Consider the following 24,042-nt stretch of genomic DNA (forward strand, 5'->3'; position numbering starts at 1 on the left):
TGTCTAGTAAATCAAGTGCAAATTCTGTCGAATATAAAACCCTTACAGAATAATAAGCCTTCTTTTTGTTACTGCTGCAGTCCTCATTCATTGACAAGTGAGGGTGATGTTGGTGACATTTGGGTCTTTGAAATGAAATTTGACTGTTGGATGAACCATTCCAGTTATTTCACATCATTTTCCACCCCTTAAAGAAATAGCTCACCCACACGAAGTTTCTGTCATCATTTACTCAGCCGTATGCTTAAAATTTAATGACAAAGTAAGGAGAGGTTTTCCAGGTTTTTCGACCTGTACTTTTGTCAAATGAAAAAGGCAATGCAGTGATCAATGGCTGTCAAGCACTATAAATTTATATGGTATAACTTGTGCACAAAATTCTTCTGCTATAAAGGTGTGTTCACACTTGACAAGTTTGGTTTGATTAAAACAAACCCTTGTGTGATTGCTCTGTTAGTGTGGTTCATTTGAATAAGTGTGAACACTGCCATCTGAACCCTGGTGTGCACCAAACAACCAAACTGAACCCTGGTGCACACCTTTTCAGGGGGTCACACAGTCCACTTCCAAACAAACTGGTGCGGTTCGACTGAAAAATTAAACATGGACCAAAGACATATTAATGAACCCTAAAAAGGACTGAATGCTCAAGCGTACCTGGTTCTTCTCATCATAGGAGCTACTGTACGTTGCCCAATTACAACGTCTCTTTGTAGCAGATCTTCATTTGTGTTTGCAACAGGAATTCCTGCCGCTGTTTTGACTCAACACATTTTATAGTCTCTTTGTAAGTTCTCAGCTGGTAAAAAAATACCATCATATGGACGCACATATACAACAAGTACATTTAGCACACAGCATTGCTTTGATTGTTTCAGTAAGTTATCAATTATACATGGTAAAAGAGCTGTCCAATCAGGTTTTGACCTTATATGCGTTTAATTCTCTATCTTTAGGTTTGTTGTTAAAGGAACACTCCACTTTTTTTGGAAATAGGCTCATTTTCCAACTCCACTAGAGTTTTCGAATCCATTCAGCCGATCTCCGGGTCTGGCGGGAGCACTTTTAGTGACAGTGAAGATGACAGTGTGAACGTCAAGAAAACCAGGACTAAATGTATCAATTTCTTTTTTGATCTAGACCAAAATAACTAAGAGAACCATACTGAAGGTCTTCTGAAGCCGTACATTAGCATTTGCCTGCTTTAAGAACGCAGGTTTACAGCGAATAATGAATATTTTGAATATATTAATTTGTAGAATATTTGATTTAATTTGCAAAGTAGTATATATTTATAATACTTATTGATACATGTCTAAAATGTATTGATTATTAACCATGACAATTATCAGATTCATATATCAGTTCATCCCCTTAACTGACCAAATTCTGGCAAAGAACTTCACTACCCATAATCTTGGAAAGAGATCCGATCCGATACCATGGAAATGGGAATCAAGCCACAGAGATCAGAAGTAACCACCCATTCCCATAAAGCATTGCAAGTTATGTTAGCAAATTGTAATCAAATGTTTCCCTGCATTTTCAAACATCTTGCATGTTTGTATACATTTGAACATTTTACAATCAACACCAAATATATTGTATTTTATACTGTTCTCTTAGTGAGATCAGGGATTCATTCACTCATAAAATAATGTAAGTATTTTTCCTTTTGTTCATTGCTTTGAATAAAAGGTTGTAATGTTTTGGTTCAAGCCATTGAATTTTACTTTATTTTTGGGTGAAATGGGAATTGGAAGTTTCTGCAGTTGTGGAAGTACAGAGTCTTGTCACGTTATTTTTTCCTCTGTGCCCTACAGAATTCACAGAGGACAACATCCATTTTTCCTCGACTTGAATCAAATTAGCATGCAAATGAATGTTTTGTGAGGTGCATCATGTGATGAATTTGACAGAATGTGTAGTTTCTTATAATCATTTTCTCTAGTTACACAGAAATTGGTTTCCATCATAGCGTGACCTCTCTCCTTCGCAATGCACCTTCTCTTCAGTGCTGTGTACTGTTTGCAGTGTGTAAAAAGGCAAATAATTAGCATTTATTTTGGGAACTGGTTGGGGTTGCACCAGCCATTCATCATTTCTTACTTAAATTGGAACGTTAAGTCCACACTAGGGTTAGTAACTACTAGCTAGTTTGTAACTAACTGTCCTTTATTCCGTTGCACCATTTGTTCTAAGGGCAGAACGTAGGTAGTAGGTCAAAGCTCTCTGTAAAGTAATGCGTAGTCGCATAATATGACGTTTACCCTCAATATTCCAATAGCAACCTTCAAATACATTACCAGAAGTTGTTGAAATGCTGTGAATTTCAGGTTATTCTTCATGGTGCAACCGGCCCCTGCTCTCTGAAAAAGGTTGCGCTGTAGCCGTTTTACTTGTAAATGAACAGCAGCTGGAGTTTGGAAAGTATTGTGTATATATTGTGTGCATGCTGTCTATGATGAAGTTTCAGAAGTACAATGTACACTTTGTAATCATGGATTTTAAATTGTAGTGTCAGTACAGAAGCATAATCTTTAATTAGTTGTGGCAAAAGCCAGACCAGAAATGTCAAACTAATTAAGGAGAATTGAATTCTGGGTAGTGTGTTGATACAGTAAGGTCTTTGAGGAATGCATGAAATTAGTCATATTTGCCAAAGCTGACTGTTCATGCGTGCACATGAAATTGTTTGCACTAAATATTGTACAAATAACATTGGCATGATTGGTGCATAACAAATGCAAAGCTGTTCCGCTAAAACAAAACGAGTAAGAATGCAAAATGGTTAAGCTGCGTATTAACATTTCAATAGGCGAGCACTGTTTGCATTATCAGCTCTTTTTTGGCTAATTATATCTTTTGGGGCTTTGAACTTTATTTTTATACAGTAAATGAAAATATTTCAAGAAGTTGGGGAAAGATACAATGAGCACATTTACATGCACATCAATAAGCTGATATCTCACAAAAATAAGCTAATTGAAATAACCCATTGCCCTGGTGTACCTTAACCAATAACCGGTAGCAGAAGTTATTCACAAGATTAATAAATCAGGTTATGTCGTGGATGGGTAGTGACGTCAAAACATAATCATTCATGTATCTGACTTCCATTTGTTATGTCAGTTGTGAAGCATTAAAAACCAAAGAGTGTTCCAACGTGTGAACAAGACTCATAGGCTATTATTCTCTCATGCACTTAAAGATGGAGTATTTTGACTACCACTTTTACTTTGGCTGCACGAGATGAGAACACATTTTTATAATTTCTTGGGTCAAGAAAGTGTCAGAGTTTGCGATATACTTCCTCTTCCTTTACTGCGAAACGCTCTCTTCGTCTGGAAGCGCTAAAATCTGCTCTAAGGACACTTTCCTGTCACATATCACACATACACACTTCCATAAGCTGACAGAACAGGTTAATGTGTTTGTATGTGAAATCAGGTTGAGGGGCAGAAATATAGCTCTGTCGATCGGTTTATGCTTAAGCCGTTCATGACCTCACTCCGATAAAGGTTAAAACACCGTCACACGTTTACATGACTAAATGCATTGTCGGCTTATTAATTCTATCTCCCTCATGTTGTTCCAAACCGGTATGAGTTTCTTTGTTCTGTTGAACATAAAAGAAGATCTTTTGAAGAATGTTGGTAACCAGACAGTTAAAGTTAACCATTGACTTCCATAGTAGGAAAATAAAATACTATGGAAGTCAGTGGCTACCGTCAACTGTTTGGCTGTTTTGTGTTCAACAGAAGAAAGAAACTCACACAGGCTTGGAACAACATGAGGGAGAATAAATTATGACAGAATTGACATTTTTGGATGAACTATCCCTTTAAGAACGTGCATGTAAACGCACATGAAGTGGGAAATGCCTGAATCTGCCTCTCCTATACTTGATAATGGGCACATCGTGTTTGAGTCCATTCTGTCATCATTTAATCTCCCTCAACCTGTATGACTTTCTCTCTTCTGTGGAACATAAAAGAAGATATTGTGTGTTTTTATGTCCAAACAATGGAAGTCAATGGTAACCAAAACTGAACATTCTTCAAAATACCTTCCTTTGTGTTCTGCAGAAGAAAGAAAGTCATACAGGTTTCCAATAACATGAGGGTAATTAAATGATGACAGAATTCTCCTTTTTTGATGAACTATCCCTCTTTCAACATTAGAGAATGAAATATTTTGGCCATATTATCATCCATTAGATGAAAAATCGAAAGTTTGACCGCTTTGAAAAGTAACAGTGCACTTGGCAAGCACCACTAATTAGTATTGACCTCAGGAAGTACATTTCTGTTTCCTAGCCGTACGTGCACTATATACATTAGGGATGAAATATGCATACTGCTTGTTTAACTTATGAGCATCATCAACATTCCTGTCATAGACTGCCTATTTATGATTTTCCAGGGTACCATTTAGTTCTGGATCTGATCTGTTGCAGCCCTAATATGTCTCTATTAGTTGTAATGAAACACGGTAATGTTTGACAGCACAGTGGGCAAGAGCTCATTTCATCTAAAGGCTTCAAAGATGGCAAGATCAAGAGATGGCGCTGAGAAAACTAGACGTTTCTATGAATATATGAATACCATTTAAAGGGGAATGAGTTCAGTTTGAAGGAAATATGTTTCCGCCGAGTGTCTGCGGCGTTCCACTCCTGCGTTATTAGATTTTTTTCCCCTTTCTAGTGCAGGCATTTCATTATTGTAAAGGATGTTGTAATGTTGTCATCTACACAAAACAGTCATAATTACTACAAATGTTATCATTACCATTAGATATCACATATGAATCTGCCATCTCGTCTCCGTTCCGTTCTTTGCCATTTGGACTACAAGGAAAATGAAGTCGCTATAGTTGGTGCATTTGTATTAATATATACATATATATATATATATATATACAAATATATTTTGTTTACTATCTTGTTGATTTGGTCCACTAAGTTTGATACTGCAGTTCTGTGAGTGGAAACAGTATTTGAAAGCCCCAGTTGATCTAATGAAGATCTGTCAGAATGAAAACCTCAGTTTGAAATCTTGAAATCTCACTGAAAAGCATCCACCTGTGACCCACCTTTACAGAAAGACTGCTTCTGTTTTCTGCAGGAGACCATCATGGTCAATCCTTTAAAGCCACCATAAAAATGAAAATTAACAATACTCATTTTTTCATGGAATATTGCAGTATTTATTGTAAATGATTTATCCATGCTCATTTTTTATTTATTTATGTGCCCTCTTGAGTTTTAATCAAAATAACTTCCCCTCCCTCTTCCAGCAACATCTCTTCTCTTCTCTTTTCAATTCCTAATTGAAAAAATCAAGACCTATTTTTTTTTGTTCAAGACGACACTTTGCATAGCTTTACATTGTGTGTACGTTACAATTGGGAGGAAAAGACTATGACAACTTCTGTTTCATGCCGATTTAAAAAAAATCTTTCCACAATGGATTTTTATGTATTTATTTATACTAGAATACTCTTTATTTATTGCATGACCATAGAACTAAATGACCCTACAACTTTGATTAAACCATCAAAATATGAGGGAAGAACAAAACACTTAACTTGGTTAACATTTTTAACTGACAAAATGATTTAGCATTAAAAGGCAAACTACTGTAACAGTACAAAACAAAATGCATATAAAAACAAAAAGCTCACAGTAGAAAGCATACATTGACTACACATCAGTTATTAATATTTCGTTGGTCCTCTCTCTTCTGTTCATAATTCCTTTGTATGACAGCCTGGCCAAAAATGATGTCCGCACAATTTGGCACGTTTCATTGCGTTATCACAAATAAACACTTGACTACGCAATATGCTTACAAAATCAATTGATAATCAATTCAAATGAATAATATTTGAATAAAGGGCGAATATGCCAATTTTCCTTGGCCGGGACATCACTTTTGGCCACTACTGTATGTGTGTTATTTTTGTATATTTATATTTTATGTGTATGTGTAAATTGTATATGTTTATATTAATTGGTTGATCATTCAGCCTATTTTTGTTTATATTGTTTGCACCAGAATGTCCCCCACCTCCAAAACTGTAATTTTACTATGGCTATTTGTGTATGATAACACTTTGTTGAATGATATGATCTTTTGAAATGATTTAGATTATCAGATGTAAGGTAACTGGTAAAGGTCTGGTTCAACAGAAACATCTAAGCTTTAAGCTACAGTTTTTACCCAAATCTATATGTGCACAGATCAATAATGCCTCATATGCTTATATGGATTACATCAGAGTTAGATCAATTGCCTGATTTTGATATGCAACAGGTTTTTGTTTTAGGGATTGTACAGCAGGCTCTTTAAGTGCTGAGTCTTGTGCCATAGTCTTATAAATACCAATGCCAACACCTGCTGCCTGCTCAAACAAACAAACAAACAAACAAACAAAAAGCCCATGAGAAAGATTTACAGTTATCTCTTTGTTTTTTTTTGTTGTTTTTTTACCAGACGTGTAGGGCTGAAGTGTTTTATTTTTATTTTATTTTAAAAAGCTCCTTTTGTGGTCTACAAAAGAAAGAAGGTCACTCTCAGGAAAAAGTTCTAATATGTACCATTTAGGTAGAAGTGTAGGTACTACACTTTTGGTACAAATATGTACTGTACCTTTAAGGAACGAATATGCACACTTTAGGTACAAATGTGTACCTTTTGAAAGGGTACAGCCTCAGTGACACCTTTTCTACCTTTTGTATCTCTTTAAAACCGTTCTCTGCCAAATTAACTAATTTATTGGGAACAGAATCAAATCAAGTCTGAACTCCTCTAAAAGCAGCAGTATCTGTAAGCGTTGTGCATTGTGTGTTCCAGACGAGTGCAGTGCTGTGTTCAGGTGGATGTGCTCTGCTGGCGGTCAGCTCCCTGCTGGCCATCATCACCATCTTCCTGCCCGGTGGAGCCTGGGAGAGGAGGATCTGCACATTGGCAGGATACATGCAGATGGCTGCAGGTTAGTGTCCGGCTTACTATCTGACCTCTGATCAGCTCTTAAACGCCAACCCTTAGAGGAACCATGCTGAGTAGCTTTACATGACTGATCCTTGTCGGTTAAACCCAAATCCGAGCTTGAGACGGGACCCCCATAGGCCATCTGAGGTAGCCCTATACTGCACACAGAAATGACGAGAGCTTACCAAAATCTATGCAAGACTTGCAAAACCCCAACATATCTCTTTCCCACACTTCGCTTTGAAGAATGGCTTGACTTTTCTCTTGGATACACACTCAACAGCAGGGATCTTCAGAAAGGAGCAGAGACTCTCACCTCCCGCTCTAATATCATGTGATACACTGCTTTGGGCGTAACATCTGAATTCTGTTGTGTTCACATTTGAAGTGTATTGTTAATTTTTTGGCAGAGCAGGGGATGAATGATACAATTTGATATGCCGTGATACGAAGCACTTTAAGCTGAATTTAGGTGCTGTTTCATATTAAAAATGCAAAGATTCATGTTTCACATTCATTAAATTGCATGAAGGAGTTTATTCAAACACTATTTGCAATGCAGATCCCTTCTGGGGAAAATAACAGGTTAAGCTGGTTTCTGCAATATGGTTGCTGGTCCAAGGTGGTCTGCCAGTTCAAACCAAAGGCTGTGACACATCAAGCCAAAGTTGGGCCCGTGTTCTACAGTTCTACACGGTCAGCACAATAGGTACCCCGTTGGCGGCTTTTTGTCCAATTGAGCACGTTAAATCGTTGTTGGGCAGTAAATGAGAGAAATCTTTCTGGTGTGCGTTTTCCATACAACAACGTCACTCGCTGCTTAACTACCATAGTACAATGCATCCTTAAAGAAATCAATTAGCTTGTCATTACTGTTTCCCGAAACCGTACTGTCGCAAATTTTGTCGTTCAACCACATTGGTTAATGATGTTACCCAGGTGGTGGAGTAATAACTTCTTTTAATGAATCTGTTTGAGATTGAATTAATGCTAGATTACTTGCTGTAAATTACGGACATGGTATTTGAGGGCTAATTCTCTTTTTTTCTCAGTTATTTTGCTTTACTTCCAGATTCAATCATAGGCTTGTTCTTACGTTCTAGAGCATGTACGCACATGCACACGCTTCAAAAACGGTGCTTTAAATCTCTTGACAAACTAAAAGACAGAAATTACATCTGTATTCGAAATAAAATATATAGATTGTACTGAATGTCAGTTTGCTTATTTTGCTCAAGATGAGGATTTATTAAGTCCATGTCATTCAAACCATAGATATCATATAATAAAGGCTAGATGTCTCGTCCACGCTGCTGGCCAATGGAGGTCGACGTCCGCACACGGCGGCCATCTTGCCACAGGGGGCTCGCTCACTCGTAACATTGTCTTAATGGTGCATGCACTTTTTAAATAACCATAACTTGCTCAATTTTCTACCAATTTTCAAACGGGTTGGTTTGTTATAAACATCAGAGATGTAGTTATGAGACTGCGTACTTATGAATAATTATAATATTATATATTTGTGCATTACAAATATATATTATTATATATTCAAGCATCCAGAATTATAGCCACGTTAATAACGTTGGTACGAAACCAAACCATTTGTAAATCCGTCAAGATTTCAGCGAGATAAGAGTATTTGTGTTCGTGCAGATCACTCACCTTACAGAAAGCTTGCCTGTGACAAGATGGCCACCGGGTATTGCCGTTCGAGACTCCGCCGTAAGACATCTATCCTTTATTATGTATATCTATGATTCAAACAAGAAACTATGCTTCCTACCACACCTCGAGAGTTCAACATAGTGAACCAGTGCACGAGAAAAAAAAAAAAGAGCAAATGATAAAAGCAAGCAAACAATGAAGTCAAGATTGGACACACAATGTTGAGCATTCCAAGATGCACATATTTATGTAACAACATGGCCATCTGGAATAAAGAAAGTGAAGACCAACTGACCAACATGATTCATATTTAAAATGGTATGCAAGCTTTAGTTCAATATCCACAATCTGAGTTTCGGTTTCCCTTTTTGAATGACTAATACAGACAGCTGACACCTGCTGATATAGACAGTTATTTCCTCTCATGCAGGCACACGGTGTCTGTGCTAGTTGTCCATTGGCTGTTGTCTTTGCAGTGTGTTCAAAACAACTTTTTGGCCGCAAATGCAGGCGACGTGAGACGACAACAAAGTAAGCTTTTGTCTGGAATAGTTTTTTTGATGTCGGTTTGTTGCGTCATGGGCTTAAAATAATCGACCTGGTTGACTTCGACCCTACCAGCTGGTAGTCCAGCCAGTCAACTAATCTGGACCAGCTTGGACCAACTATTGACTATAAATAATTTGTTTGGATCAGCTAGAAACCATCAGAAGCAAGATTTTGCAGGGTTGGCTTGCAAAAATGTGAATGTAATTAATGATTTTGGTCGCTATTTCCGAGACATTTCCTTGAATGCCAATTCACACTGCACAGACAAACGCAAACACACACGTTTGTTGGGTTTTGTTGGATCGGTGTGTTACCTCTGTCGGTGTCTGTTGGCTTGGGTCAGGGTTTGTTTTCACCCGACTGACTGAACACGTTCAATCAGTGTTTGTTGCTTCTGTTGGGGCAGTGTGTATATGAGAGTCATTTTTCATTTTGAAAAGAGTTGTTTGTTGGCGTTTGTCTGTGCGGTGTGAAATGGCCTTTATACACACACCCTCCACCATGATTATGCAGATATTTTCTGAACATGGAGAATTTCCAGACAAAACAGCCCATCCATCTAAACGCACTTTGTTGCAGTGCACATCAGTCACAAAAGCTAAATTATTAAATAAAGAAAGAAGTGTTTGCTCTCAACGCAGGTTGCTAGGCAACAACCATCAGCTGAATGTTGTGATGGCACGATGAGGGCACTCGAAGATTTACTGGCCACAGTAAAAAGACAATTACAGCCCTTTAACACAGGCCAGCGGTTCAGGGGTGGCCACATGCCTCGTGCAGCGCTGGCCTTCATTCAACAGGCGAATACAGTGACAGTGACATGACGGCAAGGCCAAGTATGGTAACCCATACTTAGAATTTGTCCTCTGTATTTAACCCATCCAAGTTTGTACACACACATAGTAGTAAACACACACACCCAGAGCAGTGGGCAGCCATTTTGCTGTGGCGCATGGGGAGTGATTGGGGTTTAGGTGTTCATACTGTATCTACTTGCACAAAAGCAATGACAAGCACTCATGCTAAATAAATATGTTTATATGCAAGATACATGTATATTGGGAGCACTGATTTCCAATTTGTCCTTGATATTTTTGAGGCCTTGGAAGGTTTTATTGGATGTGGGAATACTGTATATTTAAATGCTTGTTTTAATTAAGCCTTTGGGCTCTACATTGATCATTACAGGGAAACCTTAAATAATTTTAAAATAAGTGCCTCGCACTGATTTATTTCCCTGTTCTAATTAGAAAGTAATGATATTTCCATAAAACTACAGTAATAATGGAGAATGTAAAAGGGCACAGGCTGTAATGGACTGCATTGGTATTCTCTCAGCATTGACTGAAGCATCTTTTCAAGGGTAAGACACTAGAAATCAGCCTCATCTCAGATAAATGCCTTCATCCAAACAAACATGCTGTGTTCTTAAAAACAAGAGGATTTCAGCAAGTTTGTCAAATAACCTTTTTGAAAGTTGTTTTCTGAAAGTTTTCTGCTTTCCCCACAGTTTCCTGCTGGGGAAAGTTTAGAAATTAATAAGCCTCTAAAGCTTGTGCATGTTTGCTTGAAGTCGAAAGACATATAGTTGATGATTTTTAATATTTAATGTGCTGTTTTGCTCAATAAAAAGAGTTCTCTCATCATTGCTTTTAAAGTAGCAGTTATTTTCCGTCAGTCAGACTGTCAAACTGAAATAAACTACAGTATAAAACAGATATAATTCGAGTATAATGCTCCAGCTCACTGATTCCCATCCAGGGGTCTGTGTACCTCAGGAGGGGGTTTTGAATTCACTGTTAGGTCTTTTTCAGGAAACGTTTCTCTACAATGGCCCCCTTAACAGTTACAACTTATGAAAGACAAACAAGCAGCTGTCTTATTATAGGGAGCTACTTTTACATTCACAAACAGCAATATGAAACTATTATTGTTATAAAGTGGTTTGACATCAGTTTTAAGAAGCTTTATGAGTGCTTTGTTTATGCAAAAACATACTTTATTAGCAAATTATTAATCTTAAAATTAATGTCTGCTCTTGCATTACTGTAACACGCATGGTACTCTCGTGAATGCAGGTTGGAGATTAATATTTTGTAAATAAAGTGGTTATGTTTTGTTTTTTGCGCAAACAAATCCTCTTAATCCACTGGAGTCACATGGATTACTTTAATGATGAGGGACAGAAAGCTCTCAGATTTCATTAAAAAGATCTTCATTTGTGTTCCGAAGATGAACAAAAGTCTTACAGGATTGGAATGACATGAGGGTTAGTAATTAATGACATAATTTTCACTTTGGGGTGAATTAACCCTTTATTGAACCAGATAGTGTTTAGAAATACATTTTTAAAGATAGATGTTTTTTTTAACTTCAGACATGACTTGGCCTTCATAGACTTGAAATTTGAAACTTAAATTGGACTCTTTATAAATAACTTATCTTGTCTGTTGATCAAGATTTATTATTGGTTATTATTGTTATTGGCTACTGATGTGTCAGATTGTCTTTCCTCTGTGCCTGTGTGTCCTGAATCCAGATTAATTATTGTAAATCACACTACACCTGCCTCGTATGAAATCCTTCTTGCACTGATGCAATATTATAAACCATCTCATAAACATTGGAGAGTCTGACGCTTTGTCTACATTATGTCCCGCACAAGGGGAAGAAAAACAACTCAGTCTGGTTTGCAAACTCAATGTAATTTTAGAGCAGTGCACATAATAAGAAATTTTACATTCTGGTGTGTCTTTATAAACGGGTTATTTTATAGCTAAAATATGGATGCGAAGATCACAAGAGAGAGTGTTTGTTTGCTGATGTGAAATGAGGGAACGAAAGCATAATGGCCCTGTGAAAACAATGAAGGTATTATGCAGAGGAAATGATAGCAGAGCTGCATTTAATTTGATGATGGCAACTTCACAGTTATTCACAACAAACAAGAGCCTCTTATGGCACTCATCTGTGTGTGTGTGTGTGTGTGTGTGTGTGATTGTTATAGCATTATGATATATACATGAAGTTTGAAGAAGTAATTTGGAGTAAACAATGTAAGAGTGAGTGGAGAGAGTATTGAATCAGTCAGTGACCTTTCTCTCACTCTTTTGTTGAGTCCCTGATAAATGTATGCCCTTCTTCAATGCCGAACTTGTAAGACATCTGAGAGAATTCGCCTTGACTCAAAACTGAAAGGGTAAAAAGAAACGATAAATGATGTAAGATGTTTACAGGAATGTCTTGATAGAAATATTGAGTTGCGTGATCTGCTTTCCTCAGGATGTTATTTTTGGTTGAGGCGTTTTATGGATGTCCGTCTGCCCTCCTGTGTAAAATGAAACAGACGGTCACAGAACACGGTGTCCAGTGAGTGTCAACCAGGGATGGATGGTCTGTGCCAGAGCCATAGAGAGAAAGAGTTGCGACACTCCCATAGACCTCCATTGTAAAAAACTCCACTGATAAAAAATCCCGCCTACTTCCGGGATTTGAAGATCGGATTAGTTCCAAACACTGTCATTTGTGCGTTGAACCCCATTCACTTACATTGCTGCGCATCGAGTTGTTCCAGAGGTAACTTGCTGAAATATCGACCTTTTTTGAATTGTCAACTGTCTATATTGTTTCAGAGGCCCTTTGCGATGCTTATACTGGTCTTCATTTGTATATGCACAGCGTAATTATTTATATTTTATCTTGGTTGTATCAACCGATTTTCTAGCATTGCCTGCTTGCTAGTTAGCGCGACTTTGCCAGCTGTGAAGGTAGCATCTTATTCGTTCGGTAATGAATCGCTACCACCTTTATAGCAACTTTTATTTAATTGAATTTTTGGGATATACTAACTTTTAATTTGTTGTCTTGAGTGAAGCGGCTTGTGAGAACAATGCTGGACCTCTAGGATTGTTATGGCCATCACCAGTCCTGTCTGGATCACCTGCCCCTGGTTTTTTGGTTTTCTTGTTCACACACACATTAACACAAGCACACATTTTTGTTGTCTGTCATTGTTTAATAAAAAATATTTTATTTGAAAACCTTCATTTGTATCAGTGGAATTCGTTTTTAATCTGTTATAGTTTTGATAATATGTGTATGGCTTAATCTTAAAATTATATTCTTAGTCTTAACATGATCATTTTTCACGTTGTGGGGGTGGCCCTGGGGGTGGCCACTTTCATCAGAAGAAGTGAGCTAGCTTGTAAGCGAAGACCGCCACGGCAGACCTCTGCGTGATCACGAAGGTAACGTTAGGCTAATGGCTGAATCGGAATTTATAAGCAAAATCACGGGAATCAATAGCCTAATACAGCCCAGTTGTGCTAAAATAAATATGAGACGTCCATCATCATCAGATGAATGATATGGAAAAGTTAAGTTAGAGCCGCTAAAGCCAATGCTACTACTACCCATGCGAACATGAACACTAAGCTTACCCCTCCTTTTTCCGCCTAAAATGTATACATTTTAGTATATAAGTAATATACAGTACCTCGTTGCCTCTCCAAATGCAAAACTGACATTAACAAAATGCAATAACAGCTGAAAAAGTACTTGTGTGTGTGTGTTTTATTTTATATTTACCGTTCAATAATGCAATCGCTGCTGTCTGTCCCATAGAAGAACATGACAGCCAGCGTATGTTTTGGAACTATTGGGGCTTACATGAACCACGTGACAGCCATAGCGGCGACATCAAAGAGTGTCGCAACTCTTTCTCTCTATGGCTCTGGTCTGTGTGTGTGTGTGTGTGTGTGTGTCTACTTAACCAAATTTTGACAAACTTTACCCAAAAGTGAGCTAAACCCGACAAAATGTCAAAATGTGTTAGGTTATAGTGTTTATACCCAGCTCTATGAACCTATGAAAGTCAAAGGAATATTTACCATTTAGCTAGCCAAGTAAATGTGTCTGTATGTGTGTGTGTGTGTGTGCCTACTTAACTATATTTTGGGGACAAATTTGTACCCAGAAGTGACCAAAACCTGACTAAATCTCCAAAATCCTCACTGTAGGGATGTCCTCGTTTGTAAATATGGTATAAAAATAAAGTAATTCAAGTTTTTTTGAAATGTAAAAAGGCAGAAAGTTTTCTGTGATGGGTAGGGTTACTGTAAGGGGATAGAATATACAGTTTGTACAGAATAAAAACCATTACGTCTATGTAATGTCCCCATTTAGATAGCTAGTAAACTACAGCTTAGACCTATTCGCAGCTTCTCCAAAGATATAGAGACTGAGAGAAAGAGACTAGATACAGAAATAGAGACTTCCAGCTCACTTTGAAAAGATTCATTGTAATGGAAAAGTATGGCAATCTCTCTCCCTCGTTCATTTGACAGGGTTTTTGTTTCTGTGCTGGACTAAAGCTCCTGTCGAGTCTTGTATTCAAGCACTCAGTCATGGATGCCAATATTTCTACCTTCATCTCAAGAATGAAACATGTGAACTTTAATGATTTCACACTTAGCCTAACTACCCAAGTCATTTTTTTATTCACTACATTGTTTGTAAACAGTATTTTGCCTTTTGCATGCACCAACATTACAAGTTTGGCCGATAATGATAATTAGCCAATTAAGCTAATAATCATTTTCATGTTTTGGTCAATAACTGATAAAAGGCTGATATTAAAATGCTTTTTTTTTTCTAAATAATAATAAAAAACTAAAATATATTATTTTCACATGTTCCAAGTGGTACCAAGTGAACACTATAAATGACAAAAAAATATTTCAGGATATTCTTAAAGTCCTAAGTCCTCGGAAGTTGCAAACGACTTTTCTCCAGTGTTGTGACGTATTTCCAAGTGAAAGGGAATATTGAACAGAGGACAAAGTTTTACTTTAGCGCTCCTCCTCTTCATCTCTGCTCATAGCAGAGTAATGGCTTGAGGGGAGTTTCAACCCAAGCCGTCAAACTGACATCATCAGAAAAGGAACGCCATTCCAGACCGGAAGTAACTTTTCAGATTTTGATTAAAGATTACCACGGCAAACAATTATTTTCTGTGTATTTGCACGGATTAATTGTTCACCACAAGACTAGTAATATGCGCTAACAAAGTAAATAGGGTCAATTTTGATTTCATGTCGACTTTAAGATTTAACAGTGTTGTTAAATTATTATTATTATTTTAAATCAGTTGATGGCATGCAGTCTAAATAGATTTTTTTTTTAAATTAGCACAATTACAGCGCCTTGAGAAAGTATTCAAACCCCTTAATTTTTTTCCGATTTTTTATTTTGCTGACTTATGTTAAACTAAATCTGGACCATAAAATTCCACATCAATCTACACTCAATACACCATAATGACAAAGCAAAAAAATTCACATTTATTCAAAAGGAAAAACTGGTTACATGGTTAAAGCACCTTTACAGCCTCAAGTCTTTTGGGCATGATGTGATAAGCTTTGCACAGCTGCTTTTGGCGATTTTCTGCCATTCTTCTCCTCAGATCCTCTCAAGCTCTGTCAGGTTGGATCGGGACCGTCGGTGGTCAGGTTTCTCCAGAGATGTTTGATTGGGTTCAAGCCCAGGCTCTGGCTGGGCCACTCAAGGACATTCACAGAGTTGTCCATATAAGCCACTCTTGCATTTTCTTAGCTGTGTGCTTTGGGTCATTGTCCCGTTGGAAGGCAAACCTTCTGCCTAGTCCGAGGTTCTGAATGCGCTGGACTAGGTTTTCATTAAGGCTAACTCTATATTCTGTTGCGTTGAGCTTTCCCCCAGTCCCTGCCGCTGAAAAACACCCCCACAGCATGGTGCTGCTGCACCCACACTTTACTGTTGGGATGGTATTGTGCAGGTGATGAGCAGTGCCTGGTTTCCTCCATACATGATGCTTGGAACTGAGGTTCATCAGACCAGAGAATATTGTTTCTCACAGTCTGAGAGAGTCCTTTAGGTGCTTTTTTTATTTATGTTTGCAAATTCCAAGTGGGTTTTCATGCATCTTCACTGAGGAGAGGCTTGAGTCTGGCCACTTTGCCATAAATCCCAGATTGGTGGAGTGTTGCAGGGATGTTTGTCCTTCTGTAAGTATCTCCCATCTCCATATATGATCATGGAGCTCAACCAGAGTGAACATCAGCTTTTTGGTCACCACTCGAACCAAGTCCCTTCTCCATCGATTGCTCAGTTTGACGCTAGGAAGAGTTCTGGCTGTTCCAAACTTCTTCCATTAAGGATTATGGAGGCTATGCTTCTGTGAATCTTCAATACAGCAGTTACCCATATCTGTGTCTTACCACAATATCTCTGAACGCTACAGTTCCTTCATGGCTTGGTTTTTGCTCTGATTTACATTTTCAGCTTTTATTGAGAGGTGTGTGCCTTTCCAAATCATACCCATTCAATTGAATTTGCCACAGGTTAACTCCACTCAAAGTGTAGTAACATCTACAAGTGAAATTGGACTGCTCCTGAGCTAAATTTCAAGTGTTTCAGAAAAGGGTATGAATACTTATGCAATGTATTTATTTCAGTTTTTGATTTTTAATAAATTTACAAAGTTATCACAAATATATATATATATATTTTGCTTTGTCATTATGGTGTATGTAGTTTAGATTCATGTGAAACATTGTTTAATTAATTTAAAGTAGATGAACATAAGGCAGCAACATAAGATGTGAAAAAAAAGGTGGTTTGAATACTTTCTCAAATCACTATATCTGATATAGACCAATATCTGATATGGTACTGATATAGTATTGTGCATCCCTATAAAATAGTAATAAAGAATATTTTGACTGCTAGTGTAATCGTTTATTCATCTGAACTTGACATATCCTCAGACAACAGAGAAATGAAATGGAAAACATTTAACGGACAGGTTGTTTAGCACTATAAATGATATGTATCTATGATACTATTCGGTCACGTCCTCTCCGTCGAGTGTACAGGCGTGCTGTGATCTGTAGAGTCTCCTGGGATGTATTTAGCTGGAGATGGAAGTGCATTGATGTCAGGAAAAATGTTCAAAATCTCTTTTCAGATTAGGCTGGTTGCCCTGACAATCCGATGCTGGTGGTACCAAGGAAAACCTTTCCACCCGTTCCCTCTTTCGCAGCAGACAGCTGCAGTAAAGCTCACGCGTTTTCAACATTAAAATACTCTCTCCTGTCACAGCCTAAAGAAATACTTCACTCAAAAAATAAAAATGTACTCATCGCATATCGTGGTACACAACATTGAGGAGATGCTTTTAAAAAATCATAATCATAAACGTCACAATGGATTAAACCTCTTTGCTATAACTGTGCACATTAACTGTAATCCTGTTCTATTAACATGAGTGAACCACTGTTTGCAGTCTGGACACATGTCTGCTATGGGAGATATGATTTGGCATATTAGTGTAGAATATTTCTCTCTCACAGTGTGAGTTGCTCTTCCCACTCTTTTACCTCACTTCAGTTGGCCTTTCTCTTTTGATTCATCTCTCTTTGAAAAAAGTAAAAAGAGACTGATCTTTCTGCCTCTGATCCCACCCCATTGCACTGAAAAGAGTGTGGTTATTCTGAGAAGACTTGTGGCCCGCGGTGTCAGCTCTCACCAGGGCCAACAGAAACGCACAGATACATGAACATATGACCAGTTCAGACTTTCATCAACATCACTGCTGGACTGAAGTTGGTGCTTGAGGACTGATTTGATCTTATTCTACGTACAGAAGTTGTTTTCACGCAAACACACCAGTTAAATACCAGTATATATCAATCAAACCTTCCTACTGTAAGTGTCATCCAATCAGACTTCAGTGACCTCACAATCGAAAGACTCCAGGCTGATTGGCGGAGATGAAGCTTCTCTGAATATCTCAGACAAAGGTAATGAGGGCCATGGGATATTCGTAATGAGACGGAGTAGATATTCATTGAATTTGCTCCCGCTGTGGGTGGTGGAGCTCACACACAGAGGAGAAAAGTAAGAGTGTGTGAATGTGTGTGTGTGTGTGAGAGAGAGAGAGAGAGAGAATTTGTGTGACAAGGTCTATTGGGGCTTTTGCACCAGAGGAACATTTTCATGGTTCCTATTACTGTTGTCACGATATTATACCCAACTTCCAACTTCCAGTCCAACTTCGATACGATACCTTGAAAAATATTGATATTCGAGACCGTCTTCGATACCACAAGGAAACCTTTAGGTGTTATTTTACTTATATAGTAGTGCATATTTATACATTACTGCATATTTATACTGTACATTACTGCATATTTACACATTTATACATTATATTACTTAATACTGCACACTGTATGCCTAAAAATAGGCTACACAAAGTTGGAATCAAAATAAAAACTAATGCTACAAGTTTATTGTCGGGAAAAAAGCCTGTTGTTTAATGGGCATTGCTTGAAAATGAAGCCTTTTAGCCTTAAAATTCGTGCATCAATCCATGCAATAAAATGTGTGCACATTCACGGTTATCTTCAGAGAAAACTGAAGGCACTTTTTAGCGCCACTCACTGGACATTTGCTTTTGAATCTGCCGCGAAACATGCAAGAAGCAACGTAGTATAATTTTTGCAAAGAATACGCCACAGGCATGTGTTTTTCATTCATCTGGGTTGGAAAATTAGCATATTGTGCATTGTATATTAGGCTTGTCGAGATTACTAATTAATCGTCTCATCGTGTTTATTTGATCTAATCACAATAATCATTATACTTAAATAATTCAAGTATGTAAACATTATGAATTCATTTTCACAGCATTGAACTAAATCATATGGAACTGGTTTATTATAGTTATTATAGTAGTTATTATATCAGTACAAAACTCATGATTGTGACAGGCCTACAGAATACATACAGTAGTTACATACATGTACTACTGTACTGTACTGGAGTGTATTTGAGAGGGAGAGAGAGAATGAGTGTGCGACATGCATGTATGTGTGTGATAGCCGGCTTTCTCTCTTTCCTCTCCTCTCAACTCTCTCTTTTTGAGAGAGTCTTGAGTTATGGTTGTCATTGGTTTCTTGTTTGCTGTTCAGGTTGTTGCAGGTTTATTTCGTCATGCATGCAGCTGGAGCCACAGTCCATAAAGCATAACACACTCTGAGGAATACGATGAGTGCCGTCCTATGCGGTTGTTAAAGCGTGTGTGAATTAAGGCTGCTTGCATCCGTTTGTTTGGCTAGCTTAGCTCATGTTTCATTCTATGGATGACTAATTGGCCTGTGCGAATGTGTGCAGAGAAAGACTGAGAGGCAGATGAGAGCGCTGTGTGAGTTATGATATGCATTCCTCTTATTTGACTGTAATGTATTCAGTCACATCTCACTTCTGGTGCCTGGAGCTCACTGCACTGGGAGTCTATAGAGACCATCTCTTCCTCTCCCTGTCTCTCCTTTGCTTCACCCTGTCTGAATATAATTCTTCTCGCCTCTCTTTTCAATCCTCTCTACTTTCGTCTGATTGTTTAAAGTCACATTTTTTTCACAATCTGCCCAATACTCTTGTTTTTGTTTAGTTTAATTATTCTTACATTTTATTTTCACTCCATCTCAAATCATCAATCATTGTTGTCTTGTGTTGTCTGTCCCTCGTTCCTTCTGCCTTTCATCCGTTTCTGTTCGTTTTTGTGTCTGTATGCATGACGTCTCTTTCAGTTTGAGATGTGTCCTCCTCTCCTTTCCCCAAAATCCCTGTCATCTTCAGGAAAGACAGCTGACGCTCTATAAGGGTGTGTGTAAGCTGTGTGTTGTTTATTCTGTTTGTAGATGTTATAAAAGGATAGTACGTGATGTTTGGTTTCTATTGATTGCGGACAGAAAACAACTAAGCAGAAGCACAATGTTAATAAACCATCCAGCCAGTTAAAACCATAATGTAATGAAATGCAGCTGATTGTTCATGTTTATGTCAGTTTTCAGAGGTCTCTCTCCAGTCTTTAGCTATTCTTATTAGATTTAAGTTTAGCCACGCTTTATTATTAGTTTTCATTAGTAGTGATATAAAAAGTATACACACCCCTGTTAGAACAGCTGGTTTTTGTGATGTATGAAATCATAAAAACAAGATATCTTATCAGAACTGTTCCACCTTTATGCAATACTACTGAAAACCAAAGTGACAGAAAAAAAATAAAAAAATGGAATGGAATAATTAACTGCATAAGTGTGCACACCCCTGAACTAATCATTTATTTATAACACACACACACACACACACACACACACACACACACACACACACACAGCTTGCTTCGCTCTGAGAGTACATGTTTGTGTGTACATGTGAGTTAGAACTGATCAAGGGATTTCCAGACATGATGAAAGAATGGTTAAAATGGTTGTGAAAACATTTCACCATGTCTATACACACACAAACAGGATTTGAGCTTGCTGGAATGGGTGAGTGTAGGATGAGAATGTGTTGTCAATGTGTTGAGTATGTATGTATGTGTTAACAGCTGTGTGTGTGTGTGGGAAGTGTTTAATGAGAGCCCTCTCTGAAGTGGGGCGATTCCAGGTGATATTTGGATGGCGGTGCTTAACCATTGACCCATGATGGCTGATGACAGGAGAGGGTCGACTGAATATATACTTAGCTGAGGTACAGGTACTATGAGTAATATGTGTCATGTGCACACAAGCTTTAAACATGCAATGTATTTGATACACTGCCAATTTTGCAGGTTTTCCCACTTAAAAAGCATGCAGAGGTCTGTCATTTTTATCATAGGTACACTTCAACTGTGAGTGACGGAATCTAAAAAAAAATCCAGAAAATCACATTGTATGATTTTTAAATAATTAATTAGCATTTTATTGCATGACATAAGTATTTGATACATCAGAAAAGCAGAACTTAATCTTTGGTACAGAAACCTTTGTTTGCAATTACAGAGATCATACGTTTCCTGTAGTTCTTGACCAGGTTTGCACACACTGCAGCAGGGGTTTTGGCCCATTCCTCCATACAGACCTTCTCCAGTTGAAGAGTATACCTATGATACAAATTACAGACCTCTACATGCTTTGTAAGTAGGAAATCCTGCAAAATCGGCAGTGGAGCGTATCGCATACTTGTTCTCCCCACTGTATATATATATATATATATGGAGAATAACAAAACACAACCAAATCCAAACAAGAACCGACAATGACAGAGGGAGAACACGGGTATATACAGTATACAGGTGGAAAACAAGCGGAGCAACGAGAATGATTAACAGGACACAGCTGAACTAAATGAACTAATGAGGATGGTGACGATGGAGACAAACAGTGGCGAGAATCTGGACTAAAGAAACACAGAAGAAAGTCCAGAAACAAACTGACATGTAAACCTGACCCAAAACAGCAGTGTTTTTTTTATTATTTTTTTTTTATTATTATATTAGATAAAGAAAAGTCCAAAACAGAAGCGTTTCAATTAGTGGTCTCAGACCTACATTGGTCAGTGAAATAGTTGAATATTTCCTTATACTCTTAAAAAAACAGTCTCATATTCAGATATCTCATATTCCTTACTGCAATAATATTCCTCATATAGTTCCACATCCAGCTCAGTTGTGAATATGTGAATTTGTGTCCTTACCTGAACCCTTTGAACTGTCAAAATCTGTGCACATTTTAGGGAAAGGGGAAAGCATGGAAGATGCTGTTGCCATGGCATCACTGTCAATCACAGCAGTCCCAACAGTGGCCACACATTGACCCTTGCTGATCCTTTCTCTTGAAACTGACAGAATGTATGAGAGAAGAGGGAATGAGGCCAAAGGCAAGGATGGTGTATATGAAGTACCCTTTATTTCAATCACTTTCATTGAATAGATCTCACTCTCCCTCACTCTGTTTTTGGGTCCTTCAGCGGTGAAGTTAATAAAAGCTGGCTTGTAGATTATGGGATGTGTCCTTCAAACATTTCCAACAAATCGGTTAAAAATGCATAGCGGTGTCACCCAGTATAGATGAGGAGTGTTATACTGTGTGTGCGGTATGTAGGTCAGCTGTATTGTGGATGTATGTTCAATATTTCACTGCGAGGAGCAGTTGAATACTTCATTGTGCTCTTTGTTCACAGCCAAGCCATTGATACTGTATATCATTATTTGTTTCATATATATATAGTTTAGCATAAAAGTATATATGTATTATATATTTTGACCCAGTCATGAGGGTCTGCAGGGGTTCTCTTTATGACATAATTTCCAGTTTAAATTTTTTTTCATGCATGTTTCTGTGCCACAAGACATTGTTTTGCCAATAGTTTTTCAAATATATGTCAAAAAAAATTTTTATTTGTACGGAGCCCTTAAATTGTTTGCAAAAATAAATTGTAACACTTTATTTTGATGGTCCCTTTTGAACATTCTGTTAACTATAAGTAACTGTGCAAATACATGTCAACTAACTCTCATTAGAGTATTAGTAAACTCTCTGCTTAATATCTGCAAAGTGCAAACTCTTTTTTGTGATGCTCCTCCAACAGACACTCTACTGACTATAAGTAACTTTGCAACTACATGTCAACTTATTCTAACCCTAACCCTACCAGTCTACTAATGCTCTACTAACACTCTAATGATAGTTAGTAGACATGAAGGGGCAATGTTACTTATAGACAACAGAATGTGTTAAAGGGACCATCCAAATAAAGTGAAACCAAATAAATATATACAGACTTTCACGTGTTCACGTGAAACGTATCTATAGTATCTCGCACGCAATAGTTTCTCGTGGGTCTGTTCTTTCTTGTGATGTATTGCATGTTCAGATATTCATACAACAAAATATTCTGGGGGCCAGGAAACTTTTGTGATAATAGTCAAAAACGCTGGCGGGGAAACAGTTAATGTCCCTTCAGGAAATTACCGGTACCATTTTCATTAGGTTTACTGACATTTCGTTCAACCCTAAAACATGACATACCTTTTGTTCCTGTGAAAAATCAATGCAGAAAATTCCTTCATATTACCACGGTAAATTGGGCCACATTTTTACAGATTATGAGTGTAGACAAAAAAAGTAAGTGTCTGGTCATTTTTTGGTTTACTAAATCCCTGCTTTCTGCACTCAGATTCAATTCTGACACTTTCCTTCAAGCAGCGCCAACAAGAACAAAAAAAAATATCGATCTCTGCTTTTCCACAATAGCACAGACTAAACAATCCCTTTATCCCAAGGCCAAACAAGATTAAATAGCAAGAAGTCCAGAAGATCCATACACAATTTTACATTTTACCATGAGTGAAAGGAAAGTGGCATCAAAATGGGTCCATCTACTGGACTACCACAAAGAGAGGATGCAACATGTGTCAGTCGATTAAGACTTCTCTTCCTTACCGTGTGTGTGTGTCTGAGAGAATCTCTTCACACCTTGTTGCACCATCTACATCTCTCCTGTTTACAAATCACCTGCTGGTCCATCTCACAGCTGGCTCCAGACACACACACACATGCACACACTCACCCGCTTCACCTGTGTGTGTTGTGTACAGATTTTTAAATATCAGACATTACAGAGATACACGGTTCCTCAGTGGCTCCACGCTGTGTTAGTGCACCGAGAGCTGAAAATACAAACGAGGAGCAGTAGCAGAGCTTTTAACACCAATAATAACAAAATATATATACACACACACATAAACACAAATGCTCTTATCATCTCAGTAAGCTCCATTAGCCACCTCTCAGACTTCCCTCTGAAGCGTACACAGCCTCCAGAGAGTCTGTCTTTCCTTTCAGAAACTAAAAACTAAATTAATGTTGTTTCTCCTTCTCAGAGGAGACTCTCTTTATCTATTCCTGTTCCAAACTGTCAGCTATCATGACGCGCATCTTCAGACGGTTTGATCAAA

The 24,042-nt window shown here is 37.8% G+C and overlaps 1 protein-coding gene across 1 annotated transcript in view; it reads left to right on the forward strand.

Moving 5' to 3' along the window:
- Window positions 1-24,042, forward strand: part of lhfpl7 (LHFPL tetraspan subfamily member 7) — a 142,805-nt gene that overhangs the window by 37,235 nt on the left and 81,528 nt on the right. The window contains exon 2 of the mRNA XM_079608133.1: window positions 6,858-6,996. Within this exon, the coding sequence (XP_079464259.1) occupies window positions 6,858-6,996 (139 nt within the window). The remainder of the gene's footprint in view (window positions 1-6,857; window positions 6,997-24,042) is intronic.

Source organism: Phoxinus phoxinus (genome assembly GCF_949152265.1).
Source record: "Phoxinus phoxinus genome assembly, chromosome: 3".
Taxonomy (NCBI): Eukaryota; Metazoa; Chordata; class Actinopteri; order Cypriniformes; family Leuciscidae; genus Phoxinus; species Phoxinus phoxinus.